The 20,998-nt window shown below is 40.4% G+C and overlaps 1 protein-coding gene across 1 annotated transcript; it reads right to left on the bottom strand.

The window, feature by feature from the left end:
* Nucleotides 1–787: 787 nt before the first annotated feature.
* BLVRA (biliverdin reductase A) lies at nucleotides 788–16,219 on the bottom strand. Its single transcript, XM_063304183.1, has 7 exons — nucleotides 16,100–16,219; nucleotides 14,965–15,091; nucleotides 13,743–13,862; nucleotides 9,199–9,296; nucleotides 8,112–8,219; nucleotides 7,496–7,667; nucleotides 788–1,759 (listed from the first exon to the last, which is right to left on the bottom strand). The coding sequence occupies exons 2-7, from the start codon at nucleotides 15,081–15,083 to the stop codon at nucleotides 1,486–1,488; spliced, it is 891 nt and encodes a 296-aa protein (XP_063160253.1). The 5' UTR covers nucleotides 15,084–15,091; nucleotides 16,100–16,219; the 3' UTR covers nucleotides 788–1,485.
* Nucleotides 16,220–20,998: the final 4,779 nt, after the last annotated feature.

The following is a 20,998-nucleotide window of genomic DNA, read 5'->3' as shown; positions in this document are numbered from 1 at the left end:
CAGGCTGGACACTCTTTCCTCAGCAGTCCTTTTTGGATGTTTTAAGGGTACTCCTATGCACCTTCGGTTATGTCCATGTGGCGATGCCTCAGTAGAAACCCTAAGCCGTATGTTACTATACTGTTTCCTTTATAAGGACACTAGACAGATCCTTATATATCTGATATTGAAGAAATTTCCAGGCAGGGAGTATGATTTCTATTTAATGCTACTTCTTTCGGACAAGGACCTGAAAATATCCTCCCAGGTTGCCCAGTTTTGTGCTACCATCTGCACAATATGCTGCACCATTACTTCGGTTTAGAATTTCTTAACACAGTATTTTATTTCAATTTATTTTAGTATTTTTATTCTTAATTTTAGATTGTATCATACTAATTGCTTTTCTGTTTTATATGTATGTATGTATGTATGTATGTAAGATTGTTACTATTATATATTTTGATTGTATCTGGCCTTAGGGCTATAATAAACGTGTTGTTGACATAACTATTAATTCCACTGTTTGCTATACAAAATTATCTCATGATGAGTTTTCTCAAACTGAGACAGAATTAGTTGCAAGAAGAAAATTAGCTAAATCAAAATGTGGAAATCTCAAATGTTATTGCAGTACAAGGTAAACTCAGTGTAATATCTAATTATTTTGCACTATGTCAGACCTGAAGCGCATCTCATTTCATAAATGCATTTGAAAAAAATGGAAGAGAAATTATGATTCCACATTTATATGGACTGAGGATTCTCAAGACAAAACTCAATGGGTATGTCATACATTACAAAGACACAATTTTAAAATAATGTTTATTGACTAACTCATAATTGGAGGGGTTCACACAACATTATGTTTGAACCAGGTCAGTATGGTATATGAGGAGTTGCCAAACCAAAAAAAGCATTCCCCTCCAGAAATCATCCTTCAGTCTCTACCTTTTCAGTATAATTTTCTATCCTCCTGTAAAAGCTAGGATGTAGACTTCAGCTAAACATTAGAGATAAACATAATATAGGGGTACCATTTTCAGTGTTTCATGCAACTGGAAGGGGGTTTCAGATTAAAGAGCAACTTAGAGTGAACAGAGGCCAGAAATAAACTTAAAGCTGTTCAACACACTGATGTCTGTTTAAACATTAAATTGAATATACAGAAAGGCTTAAATACAGAATCTAAAATGTTTCAGAGATATATTTTGTTGCTGAGGAAGACTCTTTCTTCCACAAGAATAAACACTGTGAAAAAAGTGACACTCTCTAGAAGAAGAAATGCATTCAGTTGTTTGTTCACTAGCTTTTGATTAGAAAGTTATTTTGCAATAAGGCAAGACAGTATCTATATAGTCCCTGTGCTGCCAGATTAAATTAAACCTGGCTCTGTTAGAAAAATCTTGCTTAACAGAATGGAGAAACTGGCAAATTAGAAGAACATTTTAAAAAGGGAGTACAAGGGGCGGTTTTAAATGGTGAATCTTGTAGTCTCACACACTTTCAAGAGCAGCATTTTGATGGCTGTTCACAGTGCATTTGAATCTCTTCAGCAAGATTGAGACACAGCAGAACCCGCCTTTTCTCAGCTGTCAGTTCCTCTTTGGGGATCTGTCCCAAAAGTTTTTTGGCAAAGATGATCAGGTCTTGCATGAAAAGGCCAACTGGTGAACGAGGAGCCTCAGGGAGACATTCCAAGCATCCACTTTTGAAACAGAAGTTGATCTTCTTATCCCGCTTCATCCCTGGAGCCCTTTCTTCAATCCAAGTCAGAGGCCTTAATTAAACCAGAAGGACTTTTTTTAAAGGCAGAAATAAAACTTTCCAAAGACGTGTTTAAAAGAAAACCATTTGCCTTAGCATCACAGAGATGGCAGAAACATGAACGTTAATTAGTCCAAGCTTTTGAACTTCATGTTAAGAACTGCCATCTAGCGGTAGAGATTCACTGCTTGGTTTGTCATTTGTACTGCTTTTGAATCTACAGAACTGCTGTGGCTCAACTGCTTTTATGTTTGGCTGCGCACTTTACAATCAGTAGAAAACACTCTCTTTGCATCCACTTGCATCTTGGAATAGCAGAGGAGAGGCAGGACTCAAAATCTACAGCCTGAATAGGCAGGAGCACACTGCATAATGCATTTGCCACGTAACGTATACTGATAATGTTCTATGAATTGCTGATTTTAAAACAAGGAGACTGCCAAATTGGCAGAGCTATGCCTGCATTGCTGGTGGCAAGATTTGGTCAGTGGGAGTCATGCACGGGTCGCTGTTGTTCAAGCTGAAATCAGAATAAATCAGTCATGTCACAGTGATCAGTGAGCTTGAACTGTAGTCTGAGCCCATGGGCGAGAAAGCAGATCAAAAGAAGTGACAGAGAAACAGCTACTGCGGCTTGAAAAACACAACAAAACAGTCACATTCCTATATTTTTGTATACTGGAATCAACAGAGAGATGCTGGGACTGCAATCTGTTTTTGTGAACTGGCTGTAAGACTACAGCTTGGGAATGTTTTATTAGGAAATAGAGAAAGAAAAGATGCCCAATGACATCATACGTTTTGAAAAAGGGAGATCTCATGAGAGCAGGTTTATGATAAAGTGCAGCAAAATATCCCATGGTGAAATTGTCAAGGAAGACAGTGGGTCACTTCTGATTCCTTATGCTTGTGGGAATATTAATTTACACGTACTGCTTCCTTTAAAACACATTGCAATTTTACCCCTCACCAAAACCATTTTCTTATATATACAATTTTTATTAAATAAATTTTTAAAAGAATAAAAACCACAGGTAGTCCTTGATTTACAGTGACAGTTGGGACAAGAATTTATGTTGCTAAGCAAAGCAGTCGTAAAGCACAACCACATCACTTAGCAACAGCAATCCCCGCAGTCCGGGTTGCTGTCATTAACTGAATGCCATAGTTGTTAGGCAAGGAAACTTCCTGCCGGCTTCCCACAACCGAAGTCAGTGGAGGAGCCAGCAGGAAGTTGCAAGTCCCAGGCCAGGAGGCAGGTAAGTGGCTGCCGCCGAGGGAGGGAGGGAGTGAGGGGGTGCAGGGGAGGGTTGGGGAGGGTGTGCAAGGGTGCCAGGAGGTGCATGAGAAGTGCTGTGCAGGTTGCGGAGGGTGCGCGGGGGTGTGAGAGAGTGTGCAAAAGATGCCATGCAGGTTGGGGAGGGTGTGCAAGAGGTGCCGTGTGGGTTGGGGAGGGTGCGTGGGGGTGCGTAAGAGGCGCTGTGTGGGTTGGGGAGGGTGTGCAGGGGTGCGTGAGTGGCTGGAGCAGTATGAGCGTAGAGGGGCTGAGGAGAGTGCATGGGTGAGGGAGACTTACTCCAGCAACTTCCCTGCTGGCTTCCCCATTGACTTCCTGGGGGAAGTTGGCAGGGAAGGTGGCAAAGGGCAATCATGTGATCGCAGAGTGCTTGGCAACTGGTTGTAAGGGAGAACGGGTTGCCAAGCTCCCAGATTGCAATCATGTGACTGCAGGGGTGCTGAGATGGCTGCAACTCTGAGTACCAGTCGTAAGTCCCTTCGTTCAGCACCGTCATAACTTCGAATGGTCGCTGAACAAATGGATGTAGGTTGAAGACTACCTGTGTACAAATTTTGAAAGAAAAAAGTAAGGAAAGTAAAGAAACATAATAAGTGAAAAAAAGTGCAAAGAAAGAAATAGAGAGGAGAGGAGAGGTTATAAAGAAGCATCTTCCAATCTTCTTAACAGCAGTTACAAGTACATTTATATTTTACTCTCTTTCTCTAAGGTTACAACATAATTTCCTTCTTTCCATAGTCTACGCTTTCTAATCATCAAACCCATAAATCACAAATTCAATTTTAATTTTTTCAGCAAAAAGCCCATAAGGGTTTACAGTCACTAATAAATGTAGTTATTGTCCTTTCTCTAATTAAACAAGTCAATTTTGCCATCTCTGCTAATTCTGTCATCTTCTCCAGCCATTCCTCCATTGTGGTTATTTCGGAGTCTTTCCATTTTTGTGCACAGAATAATCTCACAGCGCCCTCACCAAACCAGTCTTCATGAGATTGGTCAGGAATATACCAGCAATGCTTTCATGTCTATCAGACACTCATGCTAGACTTTTTGAAGTCTAGGGCTTTGTCACAGCTATACAGACATAAATAAGAGCAGCCAAATATTCAGCAAGTGCAAATGGATGACGTCACTGGAATAATGCCAGTGGGAAACTGCCAAGGAACAGAATAGGTCTGGAGCACTATATATGTCAACCAAATGCTAAAAGGGTAGCATGACATTCAGAAGCTGTTTGCGCAGATCCCTATAGGCTCTACAAAGACAGCAGAGATTGTTCTTGTCCTAGATAAGCTGGCCACAGGTGGCCCCTTCAATCCTGCAATTTAAAAACCCTGCTTTGTGTATATTTTAATAAGCCCCACACCATTTTTCAAAGTTGGACACTTTTGCCCATCTTAACACAACATGCTGTATTATTTAATTTCTCACACAAAGTGACTAAATAGCTAATTTTTATTATTTGAGTCTTCTTTTAAACTAGAAACCTGAAACCTTCAAAATCAATACAAAAAATTCATCCCTACTAGTCTCTACCATCTTTTTTTTTTGGCCTCTTTTGCGTTTGCAGAGTTATTACAGAATCAAGCCAAGTCACAATTGGCAGAGTTCCACTGCCAGGTTTTCAAGTCTAGATCTAACAGCCCTTGATTTTTTAATAATGAACTTCAGATGTAACCCTATCTCAAAAGCTTAGCTTCAATGAGCTCAATGGGAACGACCTCAGAATAGATGTATGGACTGTTAAAGACCAAACATTCTGTGTCACTATGCTAACTCCTTCTCTGTAATCATGAACTCAGAAGACTGGCAGTTTGCACAGCTCACTAGAACAGGCTAAAATAGGATTGGGTACTTTCTGTTTGGGTTCTTGTGAGATCCCAACCACTGTCCTACCATAATGAGTGAACCAGGGAACCAGGAAATCACTTTAAATCATAGTATGGCTGCTTTGTTTAGGCACAGCATCCTATGTGCCCTATTATGTGGGGTGTCTCAGTCTCTTTCTCTCCTCTCAAGTCTCTCTCTCCTCTTATTTAACATCTAGATGAAGCTGCTGGGAGAGGTCATCTACTGGCACGGGGTTCAGTGTCATCATGCTGACGACACCCAATTATACATCTCTATCCCATGCTGGGCAAGTGATGCTGTTCAGGGGGCTGGCTCAGAGCCTGGAGGCTGCAAGGGCCTGGATGGGGAGAAACTGGCTGCAACTCAACCCTAGCAAGATGTGGGGTTTTGGCCCCCTGGATTCTGGAGAGTTGACATTGCTGATTCTGGACAGGGTAACACTCCCCCATACAGATCTGGTGCACAATTTGGGGGTCCTCCTGGACTCACACCTCCTGCTGGAAGAGCAGATGACAGTTGTGGCCAGGGGGGCCTTTGCATAAATCCGTCTTGTGCAGCAATTGAGCCCATTCCTGGACTGGGAGGCCTTGCTCACAGTCACTTGCCTCCCGTTTGGATTACTGCAATGCATGCTACATGGGGCTGCCCTTGAAGACCATCCAAAAGCTGCAACTGGTCCAGAATGCAGCAGCATGTGCAGTTTTGGGTGTCCCGTGATTCACCTGAGTAACACCACTGCTGCGTGAACTGCGCTGACTTCCAGTTGCTTTCTGGGTGCAATTCAAGATACTGGTTATCACCTTTAAAGCCCTACATGGCACAGGGCCAGGTTACTTGTGGGACTGCCTCTCCCTGAGGGTATCTGCCTGTCCTACTAGGTTAGATAAGGTGGGTGTGCTCCAGGTCCCCTCCCTTAAATGTTGCCATCTGATAGAACCTTGGAGGCGTGCCTTCTTGGTGGCTGCCCCAGTCCTTTGGAACAGCCTCCCACCTGAGATCAGAGGAATCCCTACCCTTTTAGGGTTCTGGAGGGCTGTGAAGACCTGGCTGTTTTCCCAAGCATTGGGCTAGGATGAGGGGTTGAGCTGTGTGGATGTTTGGTCTGGTGCCTGGGGGGAAGGATATGTTTTTAGCTGTTTTATGGATTGTTGTGAGCTGCACAGAGTCATTGTATGAGATAGGCAGCCATATAAGTTCTGTAAATAAATAAACAAATAAATAATTCCATCACAATATCTTCGATGTCCTAGAGGATGGTCCAGTTGTTTCATCAGAAAGTAGACTGAAAGTAGACTGCAGCATTTTGGGGTCAATCCTGCTTGCATAATGGAGTTAGTCGAATAACAAAACTGAACACTGATGGATCTTTATGAATAGCTGTTCAAATACGAAGTGAAGCCTAATATTCCCTTGTGGCTATTTTTCAATCAGCCGCTGCAGTTAATGCCAGCAGCTCCTTAGCCAACCTACTGTAGATGAACATTTTCATAGCATGGAGATAAACTAGATTATCAGCATATCAGACTATTACAACCAGGTTTTTCTTTGGTAAACCAGCAAGTTCATTCACAAAGTGATGCTCTGAAAAACTTGCTTAGCTTTGAACTTGTACTGATTTCCTCTTTTTATGAGTTGCCACCCACTCCCAGACTTAGCTTACCTAAACTCTGCTTAATGTATCTGCTTGATCATTTGCAGAATTTGGGTATGTTCCCAGGTTTACCAAGGAAGAATGCCATTTGCCACTTTCTCTTTTCCTGTATTTTACAGATGAAAAGAGGGGTTGAGGGGCTTGTAACACCCTAACTCAGCACTATTCATGCAATCCTCAGTGTCAGCCTACATATATCTGGGATTAGAGAGAAAAGATTTTAAATCAGATTAATGATTTTGCACTGAAGATGTAGCCTAGTCTGGCAATGAAACGTCTGCAAGAAAACAACAAGGCTCAGAGAGCACCAAGGACTCCACAAATCAGATTATATAATCTTCAGACAGATATGAATTAGGCCAACTCCTTTTGCAGATCAGTACTGATTGATCTAAAGAATACCCTTTCAGGAACTCAGCCACAGATCCTGCTCCTCAGGTTCAGTTAAACTGATTTTCTTGAGTGACAATCTGGCCTTGGCTCTATGAACATTTTATGAAGTCAGTGAAGCAATGGTATGATATTAGGCATCATATTTAAATTACTATGTGCTGCTTCTATTCCTTAGCACCCAATACAAAAATGAAAAGTTTAGGAAACACGTCATGTGCTGCCAAGAAAGAACCAATTGTTTGACTAGTGAAAAAAACTATGATAATAGTTTCAATAATGAAAGATCAGTTTTATTCAAAAAGCAAAATTATTTCCTAATGCCTAGCAAATGCTACTGATCTGACCTTAATTCCAGAGTCCATTGGAGTTGAGCTGTTAATACTGTAAAGTCAAACAAACAAACAAACAAACAAATAAAATTCTAAATGTGGCCATGTCCTATACTTATATATCATAAACTTGCGGTAAATACGTTGTTTCACTAAGGATGTATCATCTCCTAGCAAGAAAAATATTATTTTGATTAATCAACATTTCTAGTGCTTAACAAAACCAACCTTTTGTCTGCAGTCTGAAAATGTACCGTCATCCTGAAGTAGTTTTTTTCTTTCTGCTGTTCCCTTGTGGCAGAAGTGACAGTGAGATCCCCAAAAAGATCCACCAACCAGGTGAGGCGGGCAATGCCGCTAAAAGATGGGAATCCTGAGTATCTTTCATCCAATGGACCACCTTTACAAACGATAAAGAAAACTTGAATCTAAAGCTGGAAAAGAGAAGATTCTAAAATACCTTCAGATAGAACTTATGTTATAAATGGATAGAAATTATAAGGCCTGATCTACACATACAAGCGGCAGAATGGACTGTAGTACTTTAAACTACAGCTGGGGGATGCAGAAAATCATACTTTTGCTTGTTCTCTTTGTAAATATTTATTCTTTCACAGCTGATGAAGGGTATCTTTCTCCTCAAAGGGCTAATCTGCTATCTTATTTATGTTCACAATAAACAGCATTCAAATCTCTTCCAACCACCCACTTGTTCATCTGTAGTATGAAATGACTCAATCCATTCATGACACAAACCATTCATGACACAAACCTAGACATACATTCTTCAAATCTTGGTGACACATCAAAGATATGTGAAATCAAAGGGTCTCTAACAACTAACCTGTGAAGTGTAATGTTCCCTTCACAAGCTCCTTTCCTGACACCTCTTTCTTCAGGTGTCTGTATTCCTCTGTCAGTAGTTCAATATGTTCCACATGGAGGATCTTACCTGCCATTGAGACAATGCATATTTTGACAGGGTTACTTGTCATGCAAAATAAAGGTTACAAAGCAATCAATATTTAAAAATAGCAATAGGTCCCAAAAGAAGAATTGTCAGTACACTGATTGTCTTGTGCAAGGGTATGAAAGAAATTGTCTATTTTAAACTTCTTGTCTCACAGTTGTCAAAGCCAAAACTCTTTGGGTAAGGAGCTGACAACCCTTATGAAGAAGCAGGAACTAGCTTCATATTCCATTGCCCTGCATCAAGATGCTATGTTGGGAGGAAGAAAAGCAACATTTCTCATATTCTTATATTTATTTATTTTATTTATTTGTCAAATTTTATCACCGCCCATCTCCCCCCTAAGGAGGGACTCTGGGCAGTTTACAACAGAGATAAAGTTTAAAATTCAATACAAACTACAAATAATACTATATCTATATCTAGTTCAACTATTGATACAGGACAAGATAGATTTGTGTTGTCCTCAGATATACAATCTAAATTACAAAGCCCTAAATCCCAAAGTGAAAAAACTGACTAGAATTCTCAGATTCACTCTGTAATACAGTATCCTGATTCAGTATGTGAGTAGAACTGAGTCCATTAAGGATATTTAGATGCTCAAGTTCCAAATGGACAACATTACTTAGGATGTTACCTGCTGCTTAAAGTTCTATCTTGACCATTTCTGCCTTTGGGAGGGGGTGGGAAGAGGAGGGGAAAAAAAGGAAGGTTTTATTCCTTCTTATAGGAACCAGACTGAAGAGAAGACCCTAAGAGTATCAACCTCCAAATCAGAGGAAAACAGAACAGAGACAAGAAGAGGAACAAAAAACCCCTTGCCTGCTATCTCTACTCCTAATGTCCCTGGTGGTCAATAGAAGCAGGCAGTCAATGCTTCTGCAGCTTTATCTCTACCCAAACCAAGAGTTGCCAAATACATTTAAACAATAGATGTAGATTCTGTTTTATATATTACCTTTCTGCTCTGCCAACTCCCAGAGTTCATGGGCTGCCTTTGCAGACAATGCCAAAGGGTACTCAACAAGAACATGCTTGCCAGCCTCTAGGAATATCCTGATAGAGGAGAAAGGGTGTTATATTTTGAACTTCCCTTAGGAAGCTGAAAAGAGAATACAGATATCCCCCAATTATTATCAGCAGTCTTGGAAAACTACCATGTCCAGAGCCCATTTTGGCCTTCCTCTAAGTAAAGCCACATTTATTCGAAGTAGGACACAACTGTAGATACTAGACAGTATGGACCAATCTTCCTTTTACAATATGTTAGTACACTTGTAAATAATAAAAACAGTGCCCAAGAAGAGAAAAAAATGCATGCATATTTATCCTGTTACTTTTCTCAAAAGCTCTCACTACCATAATTTTGAAAGCTGGGAAAAGGTACAATTTAAATACTTGTGATTTTTGTTTTACACTTGAGTGTAATGCTTAACATTTAATTAGAATTTGGTTCTAAAACATAATTGATGGATGCCTAGCTACCATCTTAAACTATCACCAGTTTGATAATACAAAGAATGTTAGTGGCTTTTATTCTGTTTTCCACCAGTCAAGAGATCTGTGCACCTTGCAGAAAATGAAAACAATTTAATATCTATATCTATATCTATATATCTATCGAAATACAAATACAAATACATTTATGGAGCAGCTGGATAGCACAGTGGTTAGAACGCCGCCTTTCGAGTGGGAGACCGGGGTTCAAATCCTGACTTTACCTACCTTACCAGTAGGGGTCCTTGGGCAAAGACCCCCTAACGCTTCACCAGCCTACCTCAGATATGAGAGTGACACGAACTAAGAGATTCATGCCAGGTTGGGCATTGCCTGGATCAACAAGGTCCATGCCAGATTTTGGGAAACCAGGACAATTTGATGATAAGTGGGCTACTGGATCAAACCATACACGTATGAGACAAGAGGACTTGGAATTGATGGGATGCTACTACAACAGTAGACCTAATGAGAGGGGATATATGAAAAGCATGAGGGAACTATGGATGGACTGAAGACCTGCATCCACGCTAACTGCGAAACAGCTAGTTACCCAACGCTTCAACATAGCGAAGAGGAAGCTGCTCTCACAACTTGAGATAGACCAACAACACATTATATCCCAGACTCAAGAAGACCCAGAAGAACAACTGGAGGTCTAGCCAACACCTGAAGCTGGAATGTCACTGCCACCGCCTCCATTACAAAGCACAGCAGTTGATAAGAGGCAAAAGATCATGGATAAACTAGCAACAGTCAACTCTTGAGAATGATTACCAAGGCTCAGTGGAGAAGTGGAGATAGTATGCTAGGAGATGCCAACAGAGCCCTCGCAACAATCCCTTCTACCACTATAACTCAAACCAATGAATTAGTATATGCTACAGCTGCTGTAATCCTGGAGATGCTTGGCTACATGATCAAGAAGAACAGGAGTACATACCCCCCCTGGAAAATGAGGTTGGAGGCTAAGATCAAGGCAACTTGGAGAGAAGTTAGTCAGCTGGTGGAACTACAGAAGGGTGTGGAGATTAAGGATAAGACTTGGCTACTGAAAAAATACAAGGGCCTGACTCCATCTGAAGCCCTAGAGACGGCTAAACAAAGGCTCACAGCACTGGCTACCAGGCTAAGGAGATACACTAGAGAAGCAGAGGCCAAGAAGATAAATGCCCTGTTCGCCAAAGAACCATCTAAGGTGTACTCCCAACTGCAGTGCAACAACACAGTAACAGCAGAGCCACCAACAGCAGAAGCTGAACAGTACTGGAAGAACATATGGGAGAAAGAGAAGATACATAACATCAGTGCAAAGTGGCTGCAGGACCTGAGAGCACACCACAAAAATCTCGCAGAGCAGGAACCAGTCACCATCACAGCAGCAGACATCCAACAGCGGGTCAAGAACATGAAGAGCTGGACAGCACCTGGCCCGGACATGATCCACACCTACTGGCTAAGGAAACTAACAGCAGTGCATGAACACCTAGCAGCACAGGTGAACCAGCTGCTAGCAGCAGGCTCCCACCCAGACTGGCTAACACAAAGCAGGACAGTGCTGATCATGAAAGATCCCAACAAGGGAACAACACCATCCAACTACCGGCCAATAACCTGCCTCCCCACAACATGGAAAGTCCTATCAGGCATCATAGCCACCAAGCTGCAGGACCATATAGGCCAGTACATGAGCACAGCTCAGAAGGGCATTGGGAACAACACCAGAGGCTCCAAACACCAGTTGCTCATAGATAGAGCAGTCACCTGAGACTCAAGGTCTAGACAGACCAATCTGAGCACAGCCTGGATTAACTACAGGAAAGCCTATGACTCAATGCCACATACATGGATCTGTGAATGCCTGGCACTATACAAAGTCAACAGGATGCTCAGGACGTTCCTCAAGAACTCAATGGGACCATGGAAGACAACACTGGAAGTCAACTCAAGGCAGCTTGCACAAGTGGCCATCAAGTGCAGCATATACCAAGGTGATGCAGTGTCCCCACTGCTGTTCTGCATGGGCTTGAACCCCCTAAGCCAGATTATCACAAGAAGTGGATATGGACACAAGTTCAAGAGTGGAACTACCATCAGCCACCTCCTGTACATGGATGACATCAAGCTGTATGCTAAGAGTGAACGAGACATTGACTCATTGATCCACCTGACTTGGATCTACAGTGAGGACATTGGAATGTCATTCAGATTGGAGAAGTGTGGCCAGATGGTAGTAAAGAGAGGGAAGGTAGTTAAGACTGATGGGGGGCAACTACCAGCAGGCCACATAGCAGACATACAGACCAGCTACAAGTACCTTGGTATCCCGCAGACACATGGGAACCACGATGAGAAGGCAAGGAAGACAGCAACAACCAAGTACCACCAAAGGATAAGACAGGTCCTAAAGACCCAGCTCAATGGGAAGAACAAGATCCATGCCATCAATATGTATGCTCTGCCAGTCATCAGATACCCTGCCAGTATAGTGAGCTGGCCAAAGGAGGACATGGAGGCTGCTGATGTGAAGACCCAGAAGCTCCTCACAATGTACAGGGGCTTCCACCTCAAGTCCAACACCCAGAGACTGTACACCAGCCAGAAAGAGGGAGGGCGGGGTCTGGTGAGCATCCAAGCCACTGTCCTGGGTGAGATCCAAAGCATCCAGGAGTACATCAGTAAGATGGCACCTAAAGATGAGCTGTTGAGAGAATGCCTGAGGCAGCAGCAGACATGGAAGCAAGATCAAGCAGAGGAAGTGCAATTGCAAGACAAGACCCTGCATGGGATGTACCATTGATAGGTAGTTGAGATGGATGACATTGGGAATCCTACCAGTGTCTGGAAAGGGCTGGACTAAAAATCATCACTGAGGTGCTGATCATAGCAGCATAAGAACAGGCACTAAGCACCCGATCCATAGAAGCAGGGGTCTACCACACTAGACAGCACCCAAGGTGCAGACCGTGCAGAGAGGCCTCAGAGACAGTTCAACACATAGTGGCAGGGTGTAAGATGCAGGCAGGAACAGCATACACTGAACAGCACAACCAAGTAGCTGGCATTGTGTACAGGAACATCTGCACAGTGTATTGGCCAGACCCTCCCAAGTCCAGATGGGAGATTCCACAGAAGGTTGTGGAGAATGACAGGGCTAAGATCCTGTGGGGCTTCCAGATCCAGACAGACAGGCAAGTTCTGGCCAATCAACCGGATATCATGGTAATAGACAAGGACCAGAAGACAGCAGTGGTGATAGATGTAGTGGTGCCAAGTGACAGCAACATCAGGAAGAAAACTATGAGAAGCTGGAGAAGTACCAGGGCCTGAAGGAGGAACTAGAGAGGATGTGGAAAATGAAGGCCAAAGTGGTTCCAGTGGTGGTAGGGGCACTTGGTGGCTGTGACCCCCAAACTGGGAAAGTGGCTCCAAGAGATCCCAGAAAGAACATCATTGCTCTCTGTCCAGAAGAGTGCAGTGCTAGGAACAGCTAAGATATTGCGCAGAACCCTAAAACTCCCAGGCCTCTGGTAGAGGACCCAAGGTTGAGGAAGACACATACCACCCATAGGGGTGAGAAGGGAATTTTTATTAACCACATTTCTACCCTGTCACAATCCAGAGACTCTCACAGCTTACATAAAGCATAAAACCAAATAAAAAATTGATACAATTATAAACAATGAAACAACCTCACCCAAGCATTTTTCATTTTAGTTCTATTTTAAATCTTTAATGGATACTGATCGGCCAATTGTAGTGTTAATAGACTGTAGTATTTTAAAAGCTATAGGATGCCCAGACTCTCTGGAAAGGGATATAAATTGTGCAAACAAACAAAAAACAATTTGCCACTCTTTAAAAATTGTTTAGCCTAGTTATGATATCGCTTCTGTGATTTTTTAATTTTGATCACCCACAACCAGCTATTTTGCTGTTTAGAATAGCAACTAATTAATGGACATTCTAATGGCACTTTGATGCTAAGAATTCAAAAGGCAATACCTTACACTCTCAGTGTGGTTTTGGTTATCCGTACTGATGATGGCAGCATGGACCTCCTGGTTGTCCAGAGCTTCTTGCAGACTAATTTGCTTTACTTGGTGAATGTCATCTAGAGATCTCCTAGTTTTAGCAGAAGAAAAGGGAGTGAGAAAGACTCCCCTGATAATTCCCAGATTATACAAGAGCAGCAGGAGAAGAAGTGTCAACATTTTAATGGTTAGACCTAGGAAGTCCTAACTGAAGTTCTCTCTCAATCATGGTTTCAATGGGTTTGTTAACTTCGCACATCCATAATATGGTAAATTGATGCCTCTCCTCTTTGGCCTACTGACCTCAGTTTCAAGGACCTATTCTGATCCATACACTGTATGGGAAAACTTGACATGTAAGCTTGAGAAAAAGACTCTCTTATCCTATATGGTATAGCTTTTGTTTCGTATATTAAAATCAGAAGGTGATTTGGTTGCTATAGCAAAAAAAATGCCAATTCTTAAAAAAACACCATTTATCCATTAATGTACTCACTTTACAACTATGCAAAATGTTTTGACCACTGTGAATTCTAAATGCTTCTATTTTGAGTTCAAAACAGTTGTTTCAAGTTTGAAAAAAGTTGCTCTGGATTTGAAATGGGTTATTTCAACCTTTTTGAAAATGTTTTGACCTTAAAACGGGGTGTTCCAACATTGAACCAGAGCTACTTCGAAGTGTAGAACTCTTCTAAAGAGATTGAAACAGCCGATTTGAAATCGAGGCAACTTTTTCAAATCTAAAACCAGAAATGGCAAATGTAAAATTGTTTGCATATTACTAGTCTCCAATATTTGAAGTAAATTAGCAATAATAACTGAAAAATACAATTGTCTTCATTCAACCAGGGACATATAAATCTCTGCATGGAAAAATGGGATTTGTGAGTTCTGGGAGAAATGTTTTCAATGGCAATATAAATATAGAAGGCAGTGCAAGAATTTAAGGACTCGGGCATTGCTTTGCATTAAATACATCACATTGATTTGCAACTATTTGTATGTTTTGCCATGAAATTCACTCAGCGCTGCCATTACATTCTGATTCTGAAATGGAATCTTAACATTTCAACTAGATAATGAAGACAAAACTATAGTGTTCTAAAAGCCACAGGAAGCCATAGACAAGACAACGTATATATTTGTCTGGCTACAATGCGTCTTCTTAAATTACATGACGAGGCCCCTCTCACCTAGAAACAAATCCCAATAATTTAAGATGCTCAGTAGGACTGGAAGGCAAAGGATTCAGCAAGTCTCTGAGTCGTACAGATCCAGCAATTCCAATCCCAACCACTACCGTTCCAAACATTGCCAATTCTAGTTGGAAAAGGAGAGAAGAAAGGAACATGAAAAAAAAAGTATGAACACTGAATTGACTTTTGAGTTACTGTTGACTGTTGAGTTCCTAGAAAAAACTTGTTATATCAAGAGACACAATCCATGCAAATGCAATCATTTGCTTTTAACAGTGAAAGTATACAACTGTAACTAAATTGTGCTTACCATATTCTTCTAAGCCAGAATTTCTCAACCAGGGTTCTGTGGAACCCTAGGGTTCCATGAGAGGTCCCTAGGGGTTCCCCGGGAGATCATGATTTATTTAAAAAATTATTTCTAATTCAGGCAGCTTCCCATTAAAGAGGTAAGTTTCATTCTTTATTTTCAGTTTAAGAATACTGTTAATGCATATATACAGATCTACATATAAAATGAATATAATAATTTTGTAACTTCTGGCCTACATTTGAGCCTGAATGTGCAGGGGTTCCCCAAGGCCTGAAAAATATTTCAAGGGTTCCTCCAGGGTCAAAAGGTTGAGAAAGGCTGTTCTAAGTTTTCAAAATGTTTGTCATCTTTTCAGAAGTCTGTTCCTCCTTTTCTCTCTCTGTATCTATTCTTACGGTATCTATAAACTAACCTTTTCTTTTTAATTTAGGACCCCCTTCCTGACAACTTACTTGTAGAATGAATGGATAAGGACAGCTTCTATTTATTTTCCAGATAGCCTTTACAAGCAGGCATGTAACAGGTTCTCTGGAACTTTTTAAATTTACTCAGCTTGAATCATCCTATCAAAAGGTGGAGAACTTTTTTATTCATTAAATTCCTCATATGTGTGAGGAAAATTTATTTATTTATTTATTCAATTTATATAGCCGCCCACCTCAGACCAGTTTGTCTGAAAATTGTGCTAAGGTGGCCAGCAGCATGCACAGTAACCAAAAGACATCAATCCATAAATAATTGTCTGGATGAGGTGAGGCAACAGTAGAAAAAGGATGGTCTAGGAAGAAAGAAGCATAAAACATGGATAGAAGTACATACCTGGGGCAAAAAGGGGGGACCTTCTTTTGAATGGATGCAGACAGGCCACGAAAAGCGTCTTTCCTACACACAGAAGAATATCAGAGTTAGTAATGCAAGTAACATTATTCAGAGCTGTGCCCCTACTTTCTCTACTTCCTCTGTATCCTAGAGATAAGGCTACATACTTTAATCTGCTCCAGACAAACACAAGGGTGCAACTAACTGACTGGTTATCACTCAGAAACAGTACATGGGTGTCAAACAGGAATTCCAAAGCACAGGACACAGTTTTGAAGGAAGTCTAATTTGATTAGCTGAAGCAGATCTTTATATTTTAACCAACTAGGTGCTTTTTCTTTAAAAATCCTGAATTCTGTTCTCCTAATATACTGCTAAACTACTGTAATAAAAACAGGGTAATTTCAGGGAACTTCTTTTTTTCCAGCTGAAATCCTTCTCTCTCCTTTATTGAAAATTGTCTTCTCACAATAAAATTTTCAGGATGTTCTGTTAACTGGAAAAAAAACACACAATTTCCGTTTATCAGTTTAAAAAATCATGGAGAATTATGCTATTAATTTCATAAAAGTCCATGTCCTATGTTCAGAAGGTAATAGTTATGTGCTTTGAAGAGTTTGATTCAAAATGAATTTAAAGAGTGTTTTTGGTGGGGGAGTGCCTTCAAGTCAGTTTTGACTCTGGCAACTGCCTGGACAAGTCCCTGCAGTTTTTATTCTACCACAGATACTATCTGAAATCAGCTATTGCTGCCCTGATTAGCTATTTTCCACAACCAATCTTTCTTTTTATTTCTGTATTACATCTGTTCTGCTATCTTAGATTTTCTTCTTATTTAGGTACTACTTAAACACCAGTCAGATGTTGATGCTTACCTTAGAACATTACAGAACCATAAAGTTTCTTCTGGTAGCACAAACTGTTCTTACAACGAAAAATAAAACTGCTATTAATATATTTAACTATATTAATATCTTTAATACAAATAGCTCTTTCTGGAAAGTCCATGAGAATGAAGAGATCATTCAGAGCTCCTATTAGTGAAGAGAAAGAGCAATGGTTTTTATTTTGCTTTTCAAATGTTAGCTTAATATTTACTAGTGTTTTAAAGTATTATTATCTGTCAGTTTATCTCATTCAAATTCTTGCTTTCATAGAATTCCACAGTAGTCCCTGAACTTGTCATAGTAGTCAGATTTTGACTGAGTGACTTTGAACGAAGGGCTACACTTATGAGTAAAGAGACTCTGGGTTGTTACGCTCACAGGCTTCTTGCAGGCTCTCTCTGAACGTTCAAAACTTTAAAAGCAATTTTATAAAGTAAAAACATGCTCTTGGCAACAACATGTGTAGGCTTCTGGCAATGGCACAGAAGTGACTTGCCGTTACCTTCTTTGGGAATGATTTTTTGCAACCTCTCCGGTATAGTCTACAGCAGTGTTTCTTGTGGACCTCAACTCCCAGAACTCCCCAGCCAGCCATGCTGGCTGGGGAATTCTGGGAGTTGGTCCACACATCTTAAAGTTGCAAGGTTGAGAAACACTGGTCTACAGGCTTAGGATCCCCTGGTGGTGTCCCAGATGAGTGCTAACCAGATTGGAGCCTGCTTAGTTTTTTCAAGGTCAGTTAGTGTAAGCTAGGTACTGCCATCTGAACTGCACTAGAAGTCTTTCACTTCTGCCAAACTTTCTTGCTTTTATTTACTGTCCTTACTCTTACATACTTTGTTTCCATCAAAACCATTCCAAACAGGGTTTCATCGTTTAGCTGTTATTCCAGCAGGGATCATCATACAGAAACTTCTGCTATACGTTCATGCAAGAGAATTGCACTTATAGTTTACCACTCTCCTACAATATTTTAGACATACAATTCCTTTTAGCCTCAACCTGCGCATACCCGGAATACCAAGAAATTGACTATCGTATTAACCATTAACGTGGAATGCCCATAAAATGGCTGCCGCAGCATATGCAGCCAGTCAAAAAACACTATCTGTACTCTGGAAAACTAAATACTGAAACTGAAAGGCAAATTCTTTGCACCACAATCTGAATAAACAGTATTTCCAAATAACAAATTTACTCCTTAATTTACCATTATTTCCTCCCCTTCAGGATAATATCTCATCTCTCTCATCTTATGAGATCTACTTACTTCAGTCATTCATTTCTTTTTTCCAGAATTACTTTTATCCTAAGCACTCTCTCCCTCTTTCTGACAAGTGCATAAATTGCAGTCTTTTCCTGCGATTCCTATCCCATCAGGTTACCTTGTCAATCTCCTTCATTCCTCTTTGCAGCTCTCCCTACATCAGCCCTAATCAAAGTGTTTCCTACCCCCCACACTCTATTTTGTCATACTGCTTCCTCTTCCCATTGTAAAAAGGTTTCTTTTAGATATGTCCCAGCCCTCTCTCTCTGCACCACTCTGACCTTCAAAGAGGAGCAATGGGATCTTCCTTTTTTTTCTTTTAGGCAGCTGGCTGCACTTCAAAGCAAAGCAATGACCTTCAGCCACCTCTCATTTTTATTTAAAACCACCAAGGTCCATGAGGCCTAGAGGCATTCAGTCAAATTAAGATGGCAGAGGCATGGAGGCTAGGTCTTCCCTTTGAAAGCTTCTAGCTATCTGAAAAAAATTACAGAAAATAAAATGATCATAGGTTTCAGGGGAGCACTTTATAAGCCTAACACTTATATGCCAAACAGAACCATGTTGATTCCACTCTATAGTCCACGGTTTATACTATACAGACCAACCCTCTGATGCATAAATGTGCAGCTTGGTTACCTTTTACTTGGCCAAAAAGCCTCTGGTAGGCTCCTCCAAGTCTCCATTTCAGCAGGGAGATAAAAGAACTCTAAAAGCTCAGTGCTTGTCAGATTTTTGGCACTTTCATGCTTGAGCAATAGAAGAAGATGGCATTCTTCCCATTCCATATAGAGAAGCAGCCAGACAAGTAGCTGAATTTTATTTCAACTATCATCCCAGAAGTCAAAGCAAGCCATTTTTGTATTATTACCAAGAAAAGATAGGTATGTCTGTATAATAACCAAGAGTAGATTTCAAATTGAAGGAACTTTATTATAATGGGACGGCATCCTATACTGTATCAGATGGTAGTGCCCTACTTTAGGCCAAGTGGCAATCTACCGTTCTACCACAAATTCCCATCTCATTCTGCCATCTCTATCAAATCCCATTGGTAGGGCTAGCTCTTCAAATGTCTTCCCTACCCATAGATAGAAACTGAAGCCTCCTTCCCATCATGCAAATAGACATGGAAGAGTACTTTAAATATGTGGAACTTTCTGGATTAGCTTTTGGTGTAGAAAAGCTAAGTATGGGCAGAAGGGGACTGTGCCAAAGAGAAAGTTTAATTTAAGAATAAAAGCGAGCTTATTTTTTAGAAAATTAAAGTAGAAATGAATCTTTTTTTTAAAACCATTCATTCACTCAAAATAAGGGCTTAGTTATAGGATTTAGAGAAAACTGTGCTAAGGCTGGATCCAGACCATACCTGTTGAGATCACCTGTTCTCAACTCTGCAAACATGTCATTTTTGTGTTGGAACACACACTGGGATTCTTTCTTTCTTTTGAATACTATCATACAGAAGTCATTTGATCCCTGAGGTATTATCTTGCTTGTTTCCAAATTGTTTCCAAATTTCTGTGCCATTTTAAGTGTCAATATTGGTAAGAAAATTGAAAATGAAGCTATTGTCAATCAAGAGAACTTCAAAAATTGTTAATTTCAAGATTGTCTGTTTTCTCAGTATTTGAAAACTAGACAACCTTTTTGTCTGATTCAACATTTTATGTATATTTAGTAATGCTTCTAATTGCACCTATACTTTTATGTGAACCAACAGAAACCAGCCTATATTTATTCTGATGATTGCAAGTATTTGCTATGTGATACATATACCACCAGAGGGAACCCTTAGTACCTCAAATATTTAGGCTTTATCTCAGCTCTCAACGCCCTCAAAATTAACTTTATTTAAATAACAACAAAATACATTCTAAAACTGTCCCTGTCTCTCCATGTTAAGATAAAACAAAAATAGGTTAACAGTATATATTATCTAAGTTGATGTGTGCCTATCCCTTTCTTATTATCCCTCTATAACTCATAGTTGGAAGGAAAGCAAAGAGGAGAATTCACCTTCAGTAGACTTGTTGGGCATATTAGAGACAGATAACTGGATAGGACATTCAGGCAAATATATCTTCATTTGTATGAAAAAGGAAGAGTATATTTATGATGGTGTCACGGAAGAAACATTGTTGGAAGCAATCCCAATTCATTATAGTAAGACTTATTCTTAAGAAACAAATGAACAAAACATATAAATAAGTAGGCTGTTTCTCTCACATCACACACAATCTTACCTAAGGCTGTTATCTCCTCCCAAACACCTAACTGTGGGTCTATTTGTTTGGCTCCTCTATTTTCAATTCATAAACTTTTCCAGAACTACTGTTGCAATGGCAAGAACGCATTTTTTATTTAGATTTTATAAATTTAAAACAAAGTTATGCTTGATGAAAAACATGTAATCCCAATTTATCAGAAATCTGTAACCACTATCTGAGATAATTAAGGAGCAAGAATGCTATGCAGGTTCCTTGACTTCATTGCTATTTTAACATTTTGGTCCATAGCCCACAGTCTCCAAAACTGCATTTTCTATTTTCTATCAAGCTGGGTGTGTTGACGACCGACAGGAAGCTCTGGCATGGGCTGGTCCATGAAGTCACGAAGAGTCGGAAGCGACTGAATGAATAAACAACAACAAAATACAGACCCTTCTCTTAGTCTAGTGATCTTTCCTCTTAAAGTAGTTTGTTTTCTGTTTATTTAATTCTATGGTTCCTTTTCTCAGACATC

This window comes from Candoia aspera, chromosome 4, assembly GCF_035149785.1.
Source record: "Candoia aspera isolate rCanAsp1 chromosome 4, rCanAsp1.hap2, whole genome shotgun sequence".
NCBI classification, from domain to species: domain Eukaryota; kingdom Metazoa; phylum Chordata; class Lepidosauria; order Squamata; family Boidae; genus Candoia; species Candoia aspera.
This window is presented reverse-complemented; position numbering and strand designations above follow the sequence as displayed.

What these genes read in the sequence shown, in the direction of transcription:
- BLVRA (XM_063304183.1), bottom strand. Translation starts at nt 15,083, where the DNA reads ATGTTTGGAACGGTAGTGGTTGGGATTGGAATTGCTGGATCTGTACGA. An exon ending in TTATTGGGATTTGTTTCTAG is followed by an intron (nt 13,863 to 14,964) that starts GTGAGAGGGGCC and finishes TGCTAAAACTAG; the next exon opens with GAGATCTCTAGATGACATTC. An exon ending in AACCACACTGAGAGTGTAAG is followed by an intron (nt 9,297 to 13,742) that starts GTATTGCCTTTT and finishes CTCCTCTATCAG; the next exon opens with GATATTCCTAGAGGCTGGCA.